The following is a 21,686-nucleotide window of genomic DNA, read 5'->3' as shown; positions in this document are numbered from 1 at the left end:
TAAAGATAGATACCTATTTGATAAAGTACCATCAGAGGAAGAGCTGCAGCTCGAAACAAGACCTGACGGCTTATAAAACCTTTTCTGCCTGAACCCAACGTGACCCCGAAGTCATGTCAATTCTGTTTATTTCTCTGTGTGCATGTCTAAACTGGACTGGCACTCATTGTGCTCCCTGCTTATTTCACTGCTCTGCTGCACAACTTTGGAACTGCCTCTGCTCCACGTGCATGGCTTTTCGCGGCCGAGTGTTCAACACCGCTACGATTAGAAGTTTTTCTCCGACATGCAAAAGCTGCATTTAGTCGTGTCTTGAGTCAGTTATCTTGGGAGGGAGAGGAGTGTCAGGTTGCATCAGGAGCAAAAAAAGAGCATTGCCGGGAAGCCAAGAGGCCAGCTCTGCAGACGGCGTTTTGACCTGTGGTCTCAGCCCAAACGTCTTTATTCAAAGCCCATCGCTCATGCTGAGTTTCTTTTTTCTTTTCTTTTTTTTACATAGCGGGTCGGGCTGATTCCCACACAAACCAGCGCCCCAAACGTCCATACATCACCTCCAATCTATTTCATCTGGGCCCCGGACGCAGATGATAAGTTGATCCTTAGAACAAATTCCATCATAACGAACAATCCCCGCTGCTGGCAGGCACACAAAAAAAGCCTTGATGAATGAGTTGTTTACCTACTTCAGTGCACGCAGTGCTGAGCGCAGGCCCGGCCCGCCAAAATGCCACTTCATTATGAGGCTGCAGAGCAAGAGTGCAACACAGCCTGCCCCTGTGACCAGGGCCTCGCACACAGGAAATTGGATATTAGTTCCTGTATTCCTCAACAACAGTCGTCAGGCAGAAAACGCTCGGATGGGCTGTTCTCGAGTCTGAAATGTCACATTTAAACGCCGTTATTGTCCACTGATGATAAGCTCAGGTCCCGGGTTTCTTTGTTTTTTTTTTTGTTGTTGTTTTTTTTATTATTATTACTTAGAGCTAATGCCATATTTCTGCCCTCCACGACCCCGAGATTACGTGTCAGAGAAACCAGAAACGTGATGGTGTTGATAGGAGAGTGAAACCGACTGCAAAGCGTCCTCCGCCACGATATAGGTTGAATCATTGTGGTGTTAACACAACTGGCAGCGGCAAGGAGCCAAATATACATTTATTTATATGAAGCAGTGGCATATTTTCCAAACTGTGAGGCTGAAATGGGGCCCGTTTGGCAGATGTTATTGTTGTTGTTGTTTTTCCCTTGCCTTTTTTCTTTAAACTGTAAGTGTTGCTCTTCAAACTCAGAGGGACAAAAAGGCCTCCTGCCACGCAAGCTCAAGGACTTTAAATTAATCAAACACTTCATGGGTTTCACCAGCCAGCAGAGAGAACAAAAAACCTCCGGGCGTTGGCTGGCTTCCTGCCAGAGTGGCTCAGTCGAAATTTCTCTAACATTTGGCAGGTGGTTGGTGGTCATTTCCCACCCAGCATGCACCTCGCTGGCCTGGCGACCGATCGCACCAGAACCATCTCGCTTTGCTAATAAAGAGACATGTGCCAGTTCTCGGGATCCTATGTATCCCTCTCTGGACATCTGGGGAGCCATTTGAGTAACAACGTGCAGTAAAAGGAGAGGAAATACAAGGTTAAAACCTTTTTAACGTGTTTCACAACTGTTCCTGTAAAAAGTTAATGCTCCGGAGGTTATGTTCCGAGCAACAACAGCAGATCATTTCGAAGAATGCAGCCTTCTCATTGATTTCAATGAAAAAGAAAAAAATCAGTCATCCAGCAAAAATGTGGAGTCTGGCTCAACTTTTGCTGCTAAACAATAAGTCGGCATCCAGCAAAAAATAGTTGATTGTTGATAAATCAGAAACTCGAAGGACTGAATTCCTGGAAAATGCAGACTGTTCAGTTGTGTTTGTTTAACTTGGAGGACAGTTTCTCTAAGTAGTCTTCGTTGTACTGAAACCAGAGTAATTGCTTGATTATTACTGATTTAACTATTTTGGCTTAAAGTGAGAATAATTCTGATTCTTTAGCTTTAGAAACGTAATACATTCGTTGACCTTTTGAGATTTTTCTTTTTAACGTCCAAAATTTTATAGTCCATTTAAAAAGCAAATGAATAAAAAGCTACTTTCAGCTGCTCCCTTTTTACAAGGGGTTGGAGGTAGATGGGTCTTGACTGAAGCCTAACTAAACAGTAAAACCCAAGTCATACAGGCCTAGAGACTGGTCAGCAACAAACTGCGTGTTCTGAGGAATTTTATTTTTTATTTTCCAACTGTTTGGCCAGTGCTTGCGGGAAGTACAACTGTCGATATGTGGAATTGGTTGCAAAGGTGGTATACTGGAGAGTTGTTGGGACCTTTCATTCACATGACATAAACAATGGCACACCCAAAATCTTCTTGCTGTTGCTTTGGTCACTAGGACCTTAGCACTCCCTGCAACCTCCAGCAACCACTCATCAACCACTTGAGGAACATACATTTTTCTCTAATAAGAGGAGATTGCCAGTTAATCAATGACCAGTGACTTTTTGAAGTAAAGAAACAGTGAGTTATGCTTGTAAGATAAGATCAAATTAGAGTGTAATTACTGCTCAGCCGTACATGACAGTATCTCAATTTCTCACATTTGCATTGCTTCAGGCACAAAAATGCATTTTATTGGATTCATTTTAATTCAGAACTAGATTGACTGAGTCATTAAAACTGGTCCATTTTACCATGTTTAACAGCCACCTGTGTAGCCTTTCCTTATAAATATGATTTACTTACACGTGGTTATACGTTTTCTCATTGCCTTCTGCATCTTCCTGCTGCAACTCTCAAACTCAATGTCTCTCATTTGTGTGCGTCTAAAGTGACCTTTTGGCCTCCTGACAAAAAAAGATTGAATTCTCAATGCGGACTACAGATGATCAGTAATCTCCTCAAGTCGCGGCGTCTCTGCCAAGTTTGGCATCTTTTCCATCCTTTTATTACGCTCTCTCTGTTTGCAGGGTTCTTTGCAGGAATATTTGCATCCTTAGTTTATTTCTCGCCAGTTTTATAGTTCTTTAATAACAGGGAGCTTAATTGCTGTGGGGACGGGATAAAATTTTGGAATAACCACTAGCAGGCAGCTGTAGCGAGAGGTGAGGAGAATAGCCCCCAGTGAATTGAGAAGTAGGTCGAGGTGTTTAGACATTTTACTGAAATGTCCGCTGCTAAAGTAGGTCACGGTTAACCTTGATAAATCTCTCGTACGGATGGAAGCGCCCGAGTAAAATCCACTGTGGTCACTTGTGCTCACAAAAAGAGAGGAGAGTGTGAAAGTAGGAAGGAAGTAGCGTTGTTTTTGTTTTCTTTTTTTTGACGGGGATGACAAATTAAACGTCACAAAAAGTGAGCTGATGCATGGACTCCATATGAAGTGTAAATGGATGCTTTTCTTTTCCTGTTTACCCCGCCGTGAGCTTACCTTCCAGCATGGCCTCCCTGACAACCATTACTATCAATTAGCCAGGCGTGTTGATTAAGGCTAAATAGCACACCGCTGCTTTTAGCTGCTTAATTTTCCCTCCTCCGTTCATTACTTTGCTTTTACTCTTTTTGTTTCCTGTGTTTTGGTTCATTTATCTCGACACCCTGACACTTTCATTTACTTCGTAATGAATTAAATATACGTTACCAGCGTCATCGCAAAGAAAGCAGCCTTGCATTAAGAGCGTCTGTAGGCCGACCGACCTCATCATGGGTAAACAAAGTGGGCCCGTGCCGCTTGTGTTTGACATTTCCACACGTGAGATATCTTTGAGGACGGCATCTCTTTATTGCCAGCATGTGTGTTTGTGGGTGGAAGCCCTATTATTGTATGTCCTTGCACAATCGCTCGGTGACATTATCCACTTTAGTGAACTCTGAGCTGCAACTTAGTCAGAAGATTGATTTCTCTGCTTTATATCCTTCATATCCGCCATGCTACCCGGCAGCTCTCTTGGCCACCTTTGGCGCACGGCGCTATAGGCAGCCGGCCTGTACTGTCACCTCATTTCAGAGGAATGATTGATTTGAGCTCTTAACGGCTGTATTTACAACTCGGCGCTGTATTTGCAGTTCACATGGCTCGCAGCTCTTTGAGGCACACTGTAATACCTGAATGAAGCTGTTGACATGTTTCATGGGAGCTATAATCTTAAGAAATAATTCATTTAAATCAGATCCGCCATGACCCCTCAGAATCAGATGAGTTCCTTTTTTGTTTTTAGACTAATTACTGTAGTATATTTAATGAAGTCATGCAAATTTTGCCTCTATACTAAGAATATTTTCTGGGTTACAGGCCTTTGAAGTACATACAGTTGAGTTGAAATTTGGTCCCTGTTAAATTTGAGCATTTTTGAGCCCTCGTAACTTCATAGACACACAAATCAACTTTAAACTCATTCCAAGTTTGAGCAGCAGTATCATAGGTTTAGTACTTTCTGCGCGAGTTTAATGTTGGTGATGTGGAAAAACAGAAGCACCCATTGGCACCATGGACGTGTGATCTGATCATTCACTCGAGAAAACCAAAAGTACACTTTTGGTTAAACTAAAAAAAGTCACCCATGTGGGATAGGTGGCTGCTCAAAATAAGCTGTACCATCTGAAAGGTCTCCATGTTTTGTTTTTGTTTTTTATGGTTTTTTAACCTACATTGACACCAGGCTCATCATCTGGCTGGAAACAAAAGAAAAAAAAAACACTGTAAGAAATCATGCTGATGTAGGTGCAGCACCCCAAGTTTTTAACACCTCTACATCATCGTTGATATTTTTTTAAACCCTAACCCTTTTATTTGCTTTTGTTTAAGAAAAACTGTCAGCAATAAGTTGCGTAAAAATACCAGATATAGCAAAAATATTACAAATGAAAACTCGTATATGCAAATTGATATTTAATTTCTTTTCTTTTTTTAAATTTGTCAAAGGTTAACTAAAACCTCAAAATTAAAAAAAAAAATTCTGGCAATCATTTCGTGGTTCAGGCTTCACGGTGGCAAATTTCACCCCATTGTCCTTGGAAACTTGGAAAAGAGTCATACTATGAAGGGAAAAGCTGGCATGACTACATATAACAAATCTTGAGTGTCCCTCAAAAAATAAATTAAATAACAAAATCAAAAATAATGCTTTAAAATATATGAACAAAGTGTAATATTGATCATAATTAAAGCACTCAGATGCTGCCAGTAAACTTTCAGTAAAGCCCTATCCACATATAAGGCTATTTAAAATTACATTCGGAGCTCGGTTGCTTGGGTTACACGAAAACCCTAACATATTGACCATCCCTATCAGTCAGTAGTATCCTTGGATCTCATTGGTATCCATTTAAGTAGCTCACCTCAAAAATGAGAGAAGTTGAACTCGGGATTCGCCCTTGTTGTGTCACTTGAAGACGCACAATATTGCCGTTTTTCTACCAATGCATTGTTAGCACAGTTCCAGTGTTATCCCCACTGGTTTAAGAACCACTTGCTGCATGGTGTTCCCAGTGGCCACCTTATAGATGAAAGTGCTCCAGTTTGAAACCGGACGCCCCAGTGCTGATCCCAAGCCCAGGAGCTTCCATAGCGAGTAAAAGTGTTCTCTGACCACTTTTACCTTAGTTTTTGTGTTTATCCACTTGAACAGTCCCCGCTAACATGCTGTAGCTGATGGAAAACAACTCATGGCCTGTCAAAGCCCTCTTGGTAGAGCTTAAGCTCTACAGTTTTTGTTCCGGCACGTCAACACAAATAGACTGCTGACACTTTGGCTTTAGATACCGAGCCGAGCGTAGCGTAGCAGATGTTACACCCTTATTATGCACTCTAAGACCTTAAGGTTCGATATTCAGATTGACAGTGTAAAGAATGGATGGAAAGCACCACAGATTTGGTCAAAAACCAGCTGGTCTCACAGCTGGAGCAACATCATTATCATTTTAGCCATTTTCGAAAAAGATAAAGTCAAAACACGAGTTGTTTAAGCTTCTCTTTGCCATAAACGGCAAGATAGTGGGTAGATTGGTGTTTGGTCTCACAAATCAACCTTATCTCAAACTTGTGAGCCATATTTTTTTTACTCTTCTGGGCTTTATTTATCCAACTGGAGTGCACAAGTATGCAGCAATGTTTGCTCTGTGCTGAACGCTTGTTTTATTAAGACTTCCTTGTAATGAAGTTGCTTATCAGGCCGCCTGCACTCACTGGAAACCATCCCATGCTTGATAGAAACTGCATTTTCCAAGCACCGCGACGTGACGTCCACGGGGGATCAGCGCTAGCACAGCTAATGCAGTCGCACCAGAAGTGGCTAATGAGCTAACCTTCCGCTTTACCTCGGCGTACCTCTCCATCATTAGCGCCTTCAGCTCCCACGAGAGGCCAGTGAGGGGAGCGGTGCATTCATCCCCATCTAGGAAGCAGAGAAATAATAGAAAGCAGGCGCCATACAGTGAACACTTAAACTGCTAAAGGGCTGATTGGAGTGGATAAGTGTAGCAAAACACCACCAGGGATTTTGCCACTCGTATTTAGACGCATGCGTAACATCGTAGGTTATTCGAGGATAGGATCTTTCAGGGAAAGCATCAGCTCGCCTTCCTTATCTGTCACTGCCTTCAGGGAATCTGCGGTTGGAAAATTTGGTCTTCCCACCTTTATTTATTTATTTTTTTTGGTTGGTTTTTGGTTCATCATTCTTCGCCGGTCAAAGAAAACAAATTTCCTTTCCTTTTTTTTTTTTTTTCTTTTCCCTTCAACCTCCAGATGTGGCTTGGAACCCAACTGCAACTAAACAACAACCTAAAGGCATGATGGGATGTCTGAAGGGAGTTTTTCTTTTGCTGTGTTTTATGCAAATGTATAATGGCTGTGACAGGAAAACCAGGCTTTTCAACAACTCTTTGTCACGTATAATCCCCACTGCAGATGTGAATGTTTTGCTGAAGGGTGTCTTGGCAGGAGTTTGTGTTTTCAGGGGGAAGAAAAAAAAGTTGTTAATTTGGCCGGTTCAAGCATCGACATTTACCACTCTTGTTTACCTTAATTTGGCACGATCGCTGCAGTCAAGTAGTTTTTTTTTATTATCTTGAAAAGGAGTAAAATGCACACAGATACAAACCTAGAAAGTTTTAAATGTGTTCATTTGTGGGAGGAGTAGGAGGGTTGGGAGGGAAAATGAAGACCACATAAACCACACGTCAGATGAGGTAATCTTCCCCGTGGCGTTATTTCTGCTATAATGCACGTTAGGGCAAATTCCTTTTTTTCCCCCTGTACAGTCACATATCCGTGACTTTATTCCACTGTATTTTTTTCCTTTGCATCATTGCACATTAGCATAGTGCATACTTATTTTTCCTGTGCTTGTTTTTTTTTTTTTTGGGGGGGGGGGTTAAGGCTGAAAGGCAGTACGCAGTATACATCTTGGCATTTTCTCTGAAGTAGGCTAGATGTTCAGTTTTTTCTCAAAGCAACCTTTGAGAACAAACTGAGGTCAGGATAAAGTAAAAGAGCTGCAGCAGTTCGCAGGAAACTAAATTCTGATGTTTGTGTTAATTGCTGTTGGAAGCAGCCACCAGACTCCATTGACAAAAACAGCAATTTTACTCCTAAAGACACATTTACAATAACGACTGTTTCTCTGGGTAAGCTGGGATAGTTTGGTTTCTTTGAAGTCGTTTTGTACAGAAACGCCTGTGGTTCATGGTTGAAAGTAAAAGGCTTTTTAAAAAAATTTTAAGAAATCGCCCTGAGTTCAGGTGTGTGCTGTTTTTAGGTCATTTTCTCAGTTTTACTTTTCCACGGGGAGCTGAAGCCATTTTATTGCTCTCTGGGCTCCATTAACAAAAGTAGTAATTTTACTATTAAGAACACAGGAGTCGATGGTCTACCGCTGCCTGTTTTCCTTGCACCATGGAATGATTAGAACAGTTTTAAAAGCCTAATTTGAAAGTGAACCCAACGCTAAATGAATAGCGGTGGACAGGCAACCATAGGAAAATAAAAAAGGATATAGTTCTTTGTTATACTAACTGTCTGGTGCTGGAGGAACGGCACTGGACAACAAAGTTGACTTCACATGCACTGTCCCAAGCCATTTCTCCCAGTTATGCAGCTTTTGCACCGTCACAGCAAGGCCGAAGACATAACTGTACCATCATGTCATCGAATCAGAGACTCACAGATAGATGTTGCAACAATTTGAAAACATTGTTATTGTTTTTACAGTGGTCATCTACCAATCAGCAGACTTGTGTTTAGATTTCCATGTATATCAAAGTATCCTTAAGCAAGATACTGACCCTCGAGTTGCCTTGGATGCATCTGTCAGAGTGTGAGTGTGTGAATGTTAGGTTAAAATGTAGGTTCTTGAATAAATGAGTGTGTGAATGGATGAATGAGGCTTGTAGTAAGAAAGCAATCCAAGTGCTCAGAGAAGCACCAGATAACCGTATTTTGAAAAGTTGTTGGATATTGTGCTGCAGGGGAACTTGTGAGTGGAGTGGGGGCCATAAATGGAAACAATAGCCCACTCTACAGAATAAATGCCTTGTGTAACACAACATCAAACTAACATCCTCTAACTCATGGAAACATATTGATGTATCTTAAAGTCATTTATTGTTGGACTGTGCAGCTGGAGAAATGTTTTATATAATCCAACACCAACTTACACTGTATTGCCAAAAGTATTCACTTATCCATCCACATCAGAAGCTCCCAGAAGCTCAATGAATTGCAGCGTGGTACCGTGATAGGATGCCACATGTGAAAAAAGTCCAGTCACTAAATTTCCTCATTACTAGATGTTCCACAGGCCACTATTAGTGGTATAACAAAGCAACTCAGCCACAAAGTGGTAGGCCATGTAAAATCACAGAGCGGGGTCAGCAGGTGTTCTGGTCGCCAACTCAATCACTGCAGATCTCCAAATTCATGCGGCCTTCAGATGAGCTTAGAACCGGTGCGTAGAGAGTTTCTTGGAATGTGTTTCCATGGCCGAGCAGCTGCAGCCTTACATCACCAAGCACAGTGCAACGCATCGGATGCAGTGGTGTAAAGCATGCTGCCACTGGACTGTAGAGCAGTGGAGACACATTCTCTGGAGTGATGAATCACACTTCTCCATCCGACAATCCAATGGACGGGTTCAGGTTTGGCGGTTACCAGGGGAACGGTACTAAACGATATTGACTGCTTTGTGCAAAGTGTAAAGTTTGTTGGAGGGGGGATTGTGGTGTGGGGTTGTTTTTCAGCAGTTGGGTTTCGGCCTCTTAGTTTCAGTGAAAGCAACTCATGCACTAATGCTTCAGCATACCAAGACATTTTAGACAATTTCATGCTCCCAACTTTGTGGGAACAGTTTGAGGATGGCCCCTTCCTGCTCCAACATGACTGCACACCAGTGCACAAAGCAAGGTCCATAAATACATGGATGAGCGAGTTTGGTGTCGAAGAACTTAACTGGCCTGCACAGAGTCCTGACCTCAACCAGATAGAACACCTTTGAGATGAATTAGAGTGGAGACTGTGAGCCAGGACTCACCCAACAGTGTCTGACCTCACAAATGCACTTCTGGAAGAACGGTCAAAGATTCCCATAAGCTCCCTCCTAAACCTTGTCTTTGTGGAAAGCCTTCCCAAAAGAATTGAATTGTACTTCTATGTAACTCATGGACATGCATTAAAATTGCTTGCCGTAAAAGTTGCTGGTCACATTATCTACCATATAGAAAAATACAGTCGTTTAGTTTTTTTTTGAGAACCAATTATTTCAGCTTTGCTCATTCAGCAGCCCCAACTATTTTTCTCCTCTCACTCCCCCTTTACTTGAGCCATTTCCTCTCAATCACGCAGGCAGCACTTCACAGTTGCACCTGTTGCTGTGAAATAGTTTGGGGCTTCATGGGAAATGGATTTGACGAGAGAGAGAAAATGCTGTCGGTGCTGCTAAGAGGCAGCGTGACCTCGCCTGCCAGTAAAGTAGCCATTCTCCTCTCACTTCCATCTGCAGCTGTTAATGTCGTTGAAAAGAGACCTGCGGCGCTTCTGGGGGACCCGGCTGGCATTAACTGGCTTTACTTAAGCAGCCATTTTATTGAAAAATACATGATATTTCTAAAGTTAACCTCCATTACGCAAGCTAAGCTCTAATTTCTGAAAGCTACTGTGACTGCAGACACGGTCAGGACTCTTCTCCTCTGCGACGTGATTTCACTGGCAGAGGAGAGTGGATAATGATCCCATAAATTGGAACATTATTTTCTATTTGTGTGGTGCTTTTTTCTCCCTTAAATTACAGTGCGCTGTTGAGACATTAAAAGCAGCAATAAACAAAAGGCAATTAGGTCAAGAGCGCAAATCCTACAAGGGTGGAACAATTTAACAAAAACAAAAAACAGACAATTAAGAGTGAATTAAACAGGTATAAAGAGATAAATAACAAATCCTGTTTGTTAAAAAGTGTCCAGCTAACAGCCTCTACTTTAGTGGCTTTTCTCACTCTTCATCCAAAAGGCCACAAATCTCACTAATTGCACATTTAGCAGCAACAAAAAAGAAGCCATGTATCATTTGTATATCTGCTGAATGTTGACTCCAGAGTTGGATACCAGTGCCTCATTTTAATAGCTTTAATTGACTTATATAAACAGACTGAGGTAGCTCAGAGCCTTTTGACAGCGCACACCATTTCCATGTTTTTGAAATTGTATTTATTTGTTGTATTGTGGTCTGACAAAGATTTTCATCAATATGAATCCTATATATAAAAGCTTACAAGATTACCAATTGGTTGAGGCAACAGTGATTGCCTCAAGGTGCTTTACATTTTAAGGTGGAGACCCTCCAATAACACAGAGAAAACCCCAACAACCAGATGACCCCCTTTGAGCAAGCACCTGGCAACAGTAGGAATGAAAAACTCCTTTTTAACAGGAGGAAACCATCAGCAAAACCAGGCTCAGGGAGGGGCAGCTATCTGCCATGACTGGCTGGGGGTGAGGAGGGGGACAGGACAAAGACACACTGGAAGAGAGCTAAAGCTTAATAATGACTAATGATTAAATGCAGAGTGGTGTATAAGCACACACATACAACCTGATTAATAGACTTGCGAATGTTGTACCATGGAAACCTGGCTTTGTACAATCAGCGTCAAGTACTGTAGTACAAAGCAGCAGTGTGGAGGCCTTGACACCCCTAATTTCTTTATATTTTGCTAGGAAAATACGAAATGGGTGCAAGCACATATGCAAAGATACAGGGAAATAGAGCATATAAGGCATATACACCTCTGCAAATATATTTGCAATCAGTGGCTGTTGGGTAACTCTAGCAAAGATTTTTTGTTTTTTTGCTACATCTTGACAACAAATAGCAGCAAGCTGGCTGTGGAAGGTAGAATTCAACAGAAATGCGTAAAACAAAAAGGAAATTTAACATAAAGGAGCTCATGGCTTAAAAACTGAATGGACAAATTTAGAGGACTAAGAGTCAAAATTTCTTTATTTCACTTTGTAGGAGCACAAACCAAATAATGTGGGAAGTAATCTCTGTTTCCTGTGTGTCTGGGCTGTTTAGCTTGCAGCGCCAGGAAGCAGGGAAACAGCGGCTGACTATCCTCAGACTTGTCAGCAGTCTAAACTGGACTAAGTCTCTGACAGGTGATGAGAGGCAGCGGCAGCAATGCTAAACTGACAAGCTGTCATGCAGTTATTTCCCTGGATATCAGTTTGCTGCCTGCAGGCTTCATCCACAGGAAATCAGAGCCCCTTTTATTTTGGTGGGGAGAGAAGTCGATCGTCCCTGCTCTGCTTTTGTTTGTGGACAGGAGCTTTTTTTTGGTTTCTCCAGTAACTGCTTTTATTATTTTTATTTTTTTAAAGCTTTTATTTTTCATTGGTGTATTGATTCTGAGGCATTCTGGGAGTCCACATAGAAAAGTACCAGAGAAGTGAATTTTTATTATTGAGAAATGTTTTATGACTTCACTTCATTTTATATGTGGAGGCTGTAAAGAAATGTCCTTCCACCAGTTATTGATACACAGCTAAATTATCTTCTTTGTCGGTGACAAGGAAAAAGAGCAACTCTTACACCTCGCAGCCACAGCGGTTGTAAATTTCCTCATTCAAAAGCTTCTTTCATGAGTGTTTGAGACTTCACCTGACAACATGTTTGATAGAGTAATTTATCTTCCCCTGCAAGAGTCAACAATGCTCTCCTTCAAATTAAAAGGAAAGAAATTAAAGAATAACCTCGTTGTCCTCTCCAGGTGCCATCCTGGGACGCTCAGAGACGCAGGAGTGCGCCTACTACAACTCCAGCTGGGAGAAGGAGCGGACTAACCGCAGCGGCATCGAACCCTGCTACGGTGAGAAAGACAAGAGGCGGCACTGTTTCGCCACATGGAAAAATGTCTCCGGGACCGTGGAGATTGTCAAGCAGGGATGCTGGTTGGATGATGTCAACTGCTACGACAGGTAAGCGGGGGGGTAAAAAAGCATTTTAAAGATATGCTGAACAAATACATGAGTTTTACTGCTTTGGTGTGGTCAGCTGTGTGTTAAACTGCCATTTATTGTGGCTGGACGTGGCTTTAGTTGTAAGGTTGAACATCAAACAACCAATCAACCTTCAATCATCATCCAACCTGCCAATTATTCTGTCTCCCTATCCACCCACCAACCAATCGACAACACTACCTACCTAACTACCCAACCAGCTAGCCACCCAATCATTGACTCTCAGTCAAACAAATTACCCTCCTACCAGGCAATCGACAAGACCCCCTGCCCACCAACCCACTCTGCATACCAACCAATTATTCCAATAGTTACCTGCCCTCTGCCACCCTGGCTTCCTACCTATCAACTAACCACCCCACGTAATTACCACTACACCTGTCTATCCGCCCACTTACCTACCCGCCCACCTTCTTACATTGCTACCGATCTATCTTTTCAACCATCACACCTGCCTACCCACTGAATCAACCTATCTATGACACTTGTGTATCCACCTGCCTCCCTCCTTTGTTTCCTTATTATTTTGGTTATTATTTTAATATTCATTGCTCTTAACTCCTGCTTCCTGTTTGCCTGCCTAATATCTGTCTAACATGAGAAATTAAAGAGGGAATAAAAGCAAAATTTGGGGGTTGTTTTATCTGATAAAATTGAAGTAGGTCACATGACTTTGGTTTAATATTGAGGGGGGAAAAAACAGCCATCTAACTTCCCATTTTGGTTTCAGATAACAGTCTGGCTGAAGTAACAGTCCTCTAGGTTTCCAGTGCAAAAAGGAAACAAAAAAATTATTTTTCTTTATTTATTTTTATTATAATTTTTCTTTGATTGCCACATGCATAACATATTACTGGGAAAGCGGAGTGTGTCTTAGTAGGTACTGTGGACTAAATGACCTGCTATAATCATAGTATAAGCACACAGCAAGACTCATTGATGGGCATGTAGAGTAAATTAGGATTGTTTTGAACTGTGAATCATGCATAGCTACTCTAATAAGGTCCAAGAATAAAAATATGGATGTTAGCGGAATAGTCCCACTTTAAGATTTACATTGTTCAAACAGTGCAGTGGTTTACTAATAACCTTCCCTTGCCTGTCTAAAATGTCAATAAAATACAGGACACTGTATAAGAAACACTGAGTAAATACAATAAAGTGGCTTTATAAATAGCAAGCAGAATAGCTCATGAAGTCCAGTTAAAGTAAATAAACTGTAGTTTAGTAATTATACAAAAAAAACTAAATCTCATTTCTGTGTATTTACATTTCGGTTTTCGCATCCAGGAGAAAAAAAAAACATAAGAATCTCAGCTGATGATTTTAAGGGAACTTTCTGCTGTCACTAGAAGGTTGCATGGTATAAAATAGTAGTTAAATTCCCATCAGTAAGTAACAGAATACGGGAAATATCAAACTTTAACCAGACATGCGTGCGCTCTAAGAGGGCGAGCTTTTAATCGTGGCGGGGGTTGTTGCTGAGAAGCTGCCCATTAATTTCTGCACTGCCTCTGAATCAGGACAAAAGCAGCAGCCTCAACTCTAAATACATTTAAAATCACCTTGAGCATAATTTGTGTCCCTCTGTGAGATTCCACATCCAAATGGCTGCATTTTAATTACCACGCGCGAGGGAGCCTGAACCACAGTGTGAATTATGCGTCCACATCCAGGACGGTAAACAGATGATGATGATAATAAGAGATTATTATAGTTTGTCCCAGAGTAAAGCATCACCCTGGCCTCGGATACCGGTTTGAGCCAGTTCTGTTTTCCGTTTTGATTCCCGAACGATAAAGTTGTTGTCGGCTGTGTAGCCCGCACAGTTCGGGGTACCTCTGCTCAGACGGCGCCGCCTCGCCTCCCTGGAGAGTCCAGAGCAAATCGAGGGCGGCTGCCACTTCCTTTGGCTTTTATCTGATGGCTGCGTGAGTGTGAGAAGAGAGAGCGAGCGCGATTGTCGGCGTCCATGTGTGCATCTGTTCACATGTGTAGGAGTTATTTTATAAATGTTTTGTTTCATGTGCTCTGTTGTAGCAGCGAGGGAATGGAAAGCAGTGTTTGTTTGTTGTGTGTGTTTTCTTTTTTCTTTTTTTTTTTTTGCGTAACGTCTCCTGGAGTGAGTGCATGTTCAAAATAGCTCCCGTGTCCTTTTGCAGTGCACGGAGAGGATTGAGTGTTTCTGATTTCCACCTCTATGTCCTCTGCAGTAACGAGTGTGTGGAGAGGAAGGAGAGTCCCGATGTTTTCTTCTGCTGCTGCGAAGGCAACATGTGCAACGAGAGGTTCCTGTACGCCCCTGAAGCGCCCCCGCAGAGCGACCCGCACCAATCGACTGCCTACAGTACGTACAGTCCAGCACGCTCACTGAAAATGACGACTTCTCAGCGGGCGCAAACGCTTTCTTTTAGTCAGAGCTGCAGTTTGTTTGCTAGGCTTGAGCTTAATGCTTTAATTTATGTTTAATGAGTTCCTGGAAAGTTGTAAGTTCATGCTATATGCTATTAATCTTTTCCGAGTTACAGGCCCTCGAACTGCACAAGGGTCGGTCCATATTTGGCACTGAGCATCAGCCAGAGCTCTTTTCATTGCTTGGTGCTTTTACTCACTTCACTGAACTTTAGAGGGGAGCATCCAGTTTCTGTGTTCAGTGCATTGTCCTCATCTGCCGGTGTACACTCAGATCTTCCTTTGATCCTGAGATTTTTGTTTAGGTTTATGAAAAACGTATTCAGGACTTGATCCCTGCAATATGTCCAAACTATTATATACAACATGCGAACATCAATACTTCTCATTACTAGTAATGATGTCTTAATATCCATTATCCATATTGTGGTTGAGATGCCTCTTTGGTTCATCAGTCAGGTGCTCTCCGGTAAGGCGCCACTTAACTTTGCTTTTTTTGCTTTGAGTGTAGTGATGTGAACATCCTCTATTTTTTTTAAACAACATAAATAGGGGATGTTCAGTGTTTCTCACGCTGTGGGACCAGGAGGAAAATATGGAGTAAAATTAAATGGAATGGTAGCAATTTGTTGGGTCTTTTTGGAGTGAAAAATCATATTAAGAGTTTTAACTGTCATTTCAATTAAATTCGACTTGGAACTTTTTTTAAATGTCACTGAATGCGAGGCAGTCACACAGGCGTAGAGATCAGTCTGTGACTCCCTGGCAACCTCTGGTCACTGAGGTAAAATGTGTATTCCTCCACCAGTTGCCGAGTGGTTGCTGGAGTTTGTTGGTAATCATTACCATGAAATCGATTGCAAAGAGGATGATTCACTAAAACAATCTTTTGCTTCCTTTGGTTAATAGTAGATCGCCATGATCAGCTATAGTTTGCATGAAAGATCGCCAATTTGTCTCCAACTTCTTGCTGAGCAATAATGAAACTTCAAAATAAAAAAGTGCAATGCAAACAGAACACATAAAAGTTGCGCCTTACTACTTACTGTTTGAAATGGTGCAACTTTTACTTTGAGGTCAGACGATCCCAGCTTCACCACCACTCTGCAAGCAGTTGGCGAGTGTTTGCAGACAAGTCGCCATCTTCTGTGCAAACGACAGGTGACCACCTGCTGCAATCGCAAGGTGGTTTGTGGAGCACCACCAAGACCAAGTAAAATTGTGTCTGAAAGATCCTGCATAAATAAACTTGGAGAAAAAACAAGGGACCAAATGGCGACAAGCAGACTCCCGCAAACAACTCACCAACTTGTCAGGGAATCTCTAGCAAATGGTTGTTACTGGGGATCATTGGCTGGTCTCACAGTCGAGCACAAACATACGAGCGTACTGAGTAATTTGTTATTTTTAAGCAACCTGTGGTGGTTGTCGCCAGCTGATCTCTACGCCTGAGTCAGTGGGGCATTGGAAACACTCAGGCCAACCAAAATGTGGTGATTCACCTTACAATAGCCCTGTTAGTGTGTTTCTCCATTCTTTATGTGTAATATTTGACTATATTAGAAATGTCTTTTGCCCCAGAAGGAATTTTGGCTAGAGAATGAATCTGATATCAAAATGTAGATAAGAAAAGGAGTCCTTTCATATGCTGTAACTTGTTTTGAGCAGCCACCTGTCTCCCATGGTGATATATGACCCTTTGAAGTTCACCCAAAATACACTTTTTGAAGTTTTCTCCAGTGAAAAATCAGAAAACAGATCAAACATCCAGGATACCAGTCCTTTTTTCCGTTCTCTCCATGTCACAGATATTAAATCAGTGCAGTTTTGATATCGAAGCTGTGAATATATTCCGTTATATCAACTAATCAGCTAACCTCTGATAGAATACCCCTAAGTGTTTCGAGGGCCTATGACTCTATAAGTATTCATACTATCCAGGTAAAATATTTCGTGAAAAAGATTAAAGTTATAATACACACACATTAACTGATTGTGAGGTGGTCATGGCTTGGTTTGATTGGTTTTATATTAAAAACCCAACTTATCAACTTCGTACCTCAGTACTTGTTTGGGAGGTTATTTCTAAGGTTATTCCTATCAACTTTGTTTCTATAGCATGGCTCATAAATAAAAAATAGACCTTAAAAGCAAACAATCAGAAGCACATACAAGTTATTTCTACCATCTGGAGACATCCGGGCCTTTATTTTGAAAGCCTGACCTTGCACAAAGGGTGTGATGTAAGAAATTATGGAGGGCTGCCATCAACGGAGCTTCCTTCCAGGTGTTCAGGGCTGGAATGATGATTAAAAAGTGAATACATCCATGTTTGAGGGAGGCATGTCTGGGCTTTGTGTGGTGCTCACCTGCACTAAATGAAGCATCAGGAAAAATATTTAAGCGAATATGTGAATCATTTATTTGTAATGAAGTGGAAATATTGCAAAAGATTTCACATCAGTATGTATTCATGGTTCTGAATATCCACTGAACTTAGTAACTGATATATTATAGAACAATATAAGATCAATGCATCCCTAAGAACATGATTCAGACTCCTTTTTTAGCCCATTTCAATGCAATGGAATTTATTTTAAGAAACAGAAATGAGACATTAAACTAGCTTACATGTAAAGTCCAGATAGCCTCATAATGTAGGTTAAATGTTGAATGTAAATGCAGCAATGCTGATGATATCAGCGTTAAGTGTAGTGGCTCTGCACAGTAATGAATGTGAAAAAAAACTGAGCGAAGCATGAGATCTAGTAGGAAATGAAGACTGACCACAGCTGGGGCAGATCTGCTGACCTCAGTGCCAGTCCACATCAGCTCACAGCTCAGCTGACACATCTATTGGACAGTGTCATCTAGAGCGTCATCTTTTAACTCGGCTTTAGTCTGCCTTCATTTGCTGCTGCTGCTGCCCCTGCAAGCTACTTGGCAAACCCACCTCTGCCCATCTCCACCTTTCATGCTGTATTCGGCTAAAATCATTCAAATCTGTCAACTATCCTGCGAGGGAGTTGCGCTGCCGATCTTAGTGGAACTATGCACCAATTGCAATTTTCTTCTCGATAATGACACTCTGAATTAACTGAACATCGGGGCTGCTACGATTCGTCGCCATAATCGATGAAACGGATAATAAAACTTTGTCGATGCAGAATGTTTATTGACAACATGTCGTATTCCAAAACCACATAAATGTGTTTTATAACCAAAATAAAATTCAAACAGCCCTCCTCCCCACCTCTGCTGCTGCACTTATATTTCCATCAGGTATGCTAAAGCACAGGCCGAACTACCTGCAGCATGTGTCCAAAAGTGTCCTCAGACGTCACCAAGCCCCGGGCAGACAACCCACTCATTTTTATTTCACAAGAAAAACATCTTTCTTTCTTCTTCATGTTTTTTTTTTTTTTTTTTTTTTGTAAACTCCCATGGGATTCTTCGCCTACTGATACCAGCCTGACCCTCACCTTTAAGGCCAGCAGCCTTGTGAGTAATGAAGCTCATCCTTTGGGGTCAAGGCCGGGTCACAACTAAATCCAAATAATCTATTAGTAGAGAGGCTGGCAGACAAAACGGCTACAGATGGAAATCAGAACAGAAATTTGTACGTTTTCCTGTTATTCTTGGCCATTTTGTGAACAAACATGTTTAACTTGAGTAAATTCAACCCTGCTTCAATAATAAAATGAATGGAAATGATTTCAGACCTCAGACTTCTTTTAAACGCAAGAAAAATCTTTAATTTAAGACTGCCAGCAAATTAATCAAACTTTATTTGTATAGCGTCTTTCATGCAGGTTAGTAAAGTTCACAGTCCTTCACTGATGACTGTAAAGCAGGAAATTAGACAAAACTGGGGGTTATGTGCTATTATGGGTAATTTAATATAAGTTAAAGAGACAAGCGATCAAAGGAATAAATTAATCAATTAGGAGTACATCTAAAAGTATATAAATAAAGTGAATGAAAAGGATGTACTTATCCCTGAATGTAGTATAACAGGAGGTTAAAGCACATTCAGGTACTGGTGATTAATGCTTCACCAACCAGTGGTGGTTCTAGTGTCCTTGCGCTCATCAGTTTGCAGCTGAAGTGTCTGGCAGGTCCGTCTGTCTCACCCTTTAAATCTGACTTTGTGAAACCTGCAGACTTCCTGTAGAGGAACAATTTTCCACAACCTCCCGACAAACACCCTCAGGGTCCCACAATGCAGCTGGTGCAGTCCTGTCGGCACCTACCCCCTCCCTCACGCCTGTCTTCACTTCCCTGCTCTCAGAGGGCGGCAGCGGCGGGTCGGCGTCTGAGCGTCGGCGTTTTGACAGCGCTGCCGAATCAGACGGCCGCACCTTGTGACGGGAGGACAGGCTGAGCGAGCAGGCGTCACCCTGCGCCTCCTGCAGGGGTCGGGCACAGTTCAGAGCTCTGTTATTTTTGGCAGGCGGATTACGTTATGTCACGAGATGGATTTGCTAATCCTGCTGTGCGTGCGTGTGTGTGTTTGTGTGCGCTTACGTGCGCCGATATGATCTCTAAGCATGGTGGCTGTAAGCAGGGTTAGAGCTGCATTTAGAGATGGAGGCCCAGCGTGAGGCCAACCAGGAAGGCTGTGTACTCTTGTCTTTGTTTGGCTGATCGTGGAGCAGTTTCTTCTGAGAGTTTCAGTCACTGTGGGCTCTGTGGGTTTGTTTCTCTCTGCAATATAAAGTCCTGCACTCTTGTGGAAAGAGAAAAACCAGAGCTTCAAGGGGGAAGAAGTCAGAAATGTCTTTTGTGAAGTATAGCACAATTAAAAATACTGAAATATAAAATATATATTTAATGTATGTGTATACAACAGAAACCGATGATACCAGTGTAGTAGAGGAAAAACCTTCACATGTTAAATTATTAAATGTTTAGAACCTCTATAAATCAGGCATTCTTCATGCCGCTCTGCAAATTGACTTCATGGAGATATTTTCTGTGTATGATCAGGAGGTCTGCCCCACACTCCTTTCTGTGGCCGTTACCACATTTGTAACCAAGAGGATGTTGGCGGTGTTTTTTTGTTGTGGCTGGTTTAGGATCCAACAAGCTTGACGTGACTCTGTGCTTTGTGATCGGCGCTTCAATTGAAGGGAGCTCTATCTGAAGTGGAGGGTCTGATATTATCACCAATCAGAATAAAAGTAATCTTAGATTAAATAAATCATTATGACAATCTCCTGAAGTTCAAACTGAGCATCAGAATGGGCAAGGATGTTTTAAGTGACTATGTGCTGTAATGCTCTGTGGGATATTTTCATGGAACTCTTTGGACCCCTTAGTACCAACAGAGCATCATTTAAACACCACAAACCTACCTGAGTGTTGTTCCTGACCATGTCTATCCCTTTATGACTACTGTGTACCATCTTCTGATGGCTAATACACCATGTCACAAAGCTCAGATCATCTCAAACTGGTTTCTTGAACATGACAATGAGTTCACTGTACTCCAACGGCCTCCACAGTCACCAGATCTCAATCCAGTTAGAGCGCATTTAAGATGTGGTGGAACAGCAGATTCTTATCGTCCATGTGCAGTCAACAAATCTGCAGCAACTGTGTCATGCTGTCACATCAAAATCTCTAAATATTGTTTCCAGCTTCTTGTTATGTATGTGCCATGAAGAATTGAAACAGCATTGAAGGCAAAATTGGGTCAACCTGCAATAAAAAGCCTCAGGTGAGAGTACAATTGTCATTTTTTATTAGGTGGGAGGCAGGCAACATGTTGGGGTCTTTAACATCTCATATGATGCTTTTCAAGCGCTGTGAATAGAAGTTAGATGTTATTATCATGAATAAAAAAAGGATGCAATGCTTTTATGAGGTGTTTTGGGTGCTTAAATGTTAGAAATGGGTCATTTAAACTTCATTGGTAGGTGGTTGCTAAGCAACATGATGATTTTATAATATCTGGTATAGATAAGAACCTTCGGGGGCCTGAGATGTACACGTGTGGCAAGTTTGGTTGCTCAATCCCTGATGGTGTATGAGTTGTGAGAGATTCGGTGTTCTTGCATGTCCACCCTTTGAGGCATATCGAGAACTATCAGTTCCAACAGGTTGCAAATAAGTTGAGCAATTCTGTATTATTTTAACGCTCGGGCACGGTTTATCTTACTGCCAGTCCTCAGGAACCTGATGAAGGCCACAAGTCGAGACACGTCAGCGAATCAGTGAAGTTGTTCTTTACACACAAAGTGCTGCTGGTGTTTTAACATATTCAGATCTGTCGTGCTCTCCCTGCACTTTGAAAGTAGGTGAGGTTGTGCCAGAAAGCACCACTTTGTCTCTCCTTCAAGTACTCCAGAAATGCAGCTTGTAGACGGAGCCTGTCGTATACAGCGTTAACAGAAACTCACTGATTTTGAAAAACCGCTGTGGAAGCCTGAGTTGTACAGGGCACCGCACACCTTAAATTCATCGCACGTTCAATTCAACAATGAGAGAACCCTCAGTTTTGCCCTGTTGTCATTTGTGTGTTATTTATTTTTTATTTGTTCACAATTGTACTATCCAATTTAAACAACTTAGCAATAGCCAATTTAGCAACTCCTATATTCTTTCTATTTATTTCATATGCTGCCGTGAGAGTTTGGTTGAACAAAAATGCACCGTGGCAATCTATTATCATGGCTCCTCACTTCAGCTGAAGTTTGTTTGTCTAGTCGTGCACATTGGTCATTTTTGTAGAACT

General features: G+C 41.8%; 1 protein-coding gene across 2 annotated transcripts in view; it reads left to right on the top strand.

Annotated features, from left to right (window-relative positions):
- The window catches only part of acvr2ab (activin A receptor type 2Ab), a 72,763-nt gene that overhangs the window by 20,250 nt on the left and 30,827 nt on the right, over nt 1–21,686 (top strand). For both annotated transcript variants that reach the window (XM_063467107.1, XM_063467106.1), the window contains exons 2-3: nt 12,286–12,493; nt 14,749–14,882. In XM_063467107.1, coding sequence (XP_063323177.1) covers nt 12,286–12,493; nt 14,749–14,882 — 342 coding nt within the window. The remainder of the gene's footprint in view (nt 1–12,285; nt 12,494–14,748; nt 14,883–21,686) is intronic.

This window comes from Pelmatolapia mariae, linkage group LG23 (assembly GCF_036321145.2).
Source record: "Pelmatolapia mariae isolate MD_Pm_ZW linkage group LG23, Pm_UMD_F_2, whole genome shotgun sequence".
Classification (NCBI taxonomy): domain Eukaryota; kingdom Metazoa; phylum Chordata; class Actinopteri; order Cichliformes; family Cichlidae; genus Pelmatolapia; species Pelmatolapia mariae.
Note: the sequence above shows the minus strand (reverse complement) of the source record. Positions and strands in the feature narration are given on the sequence as shown.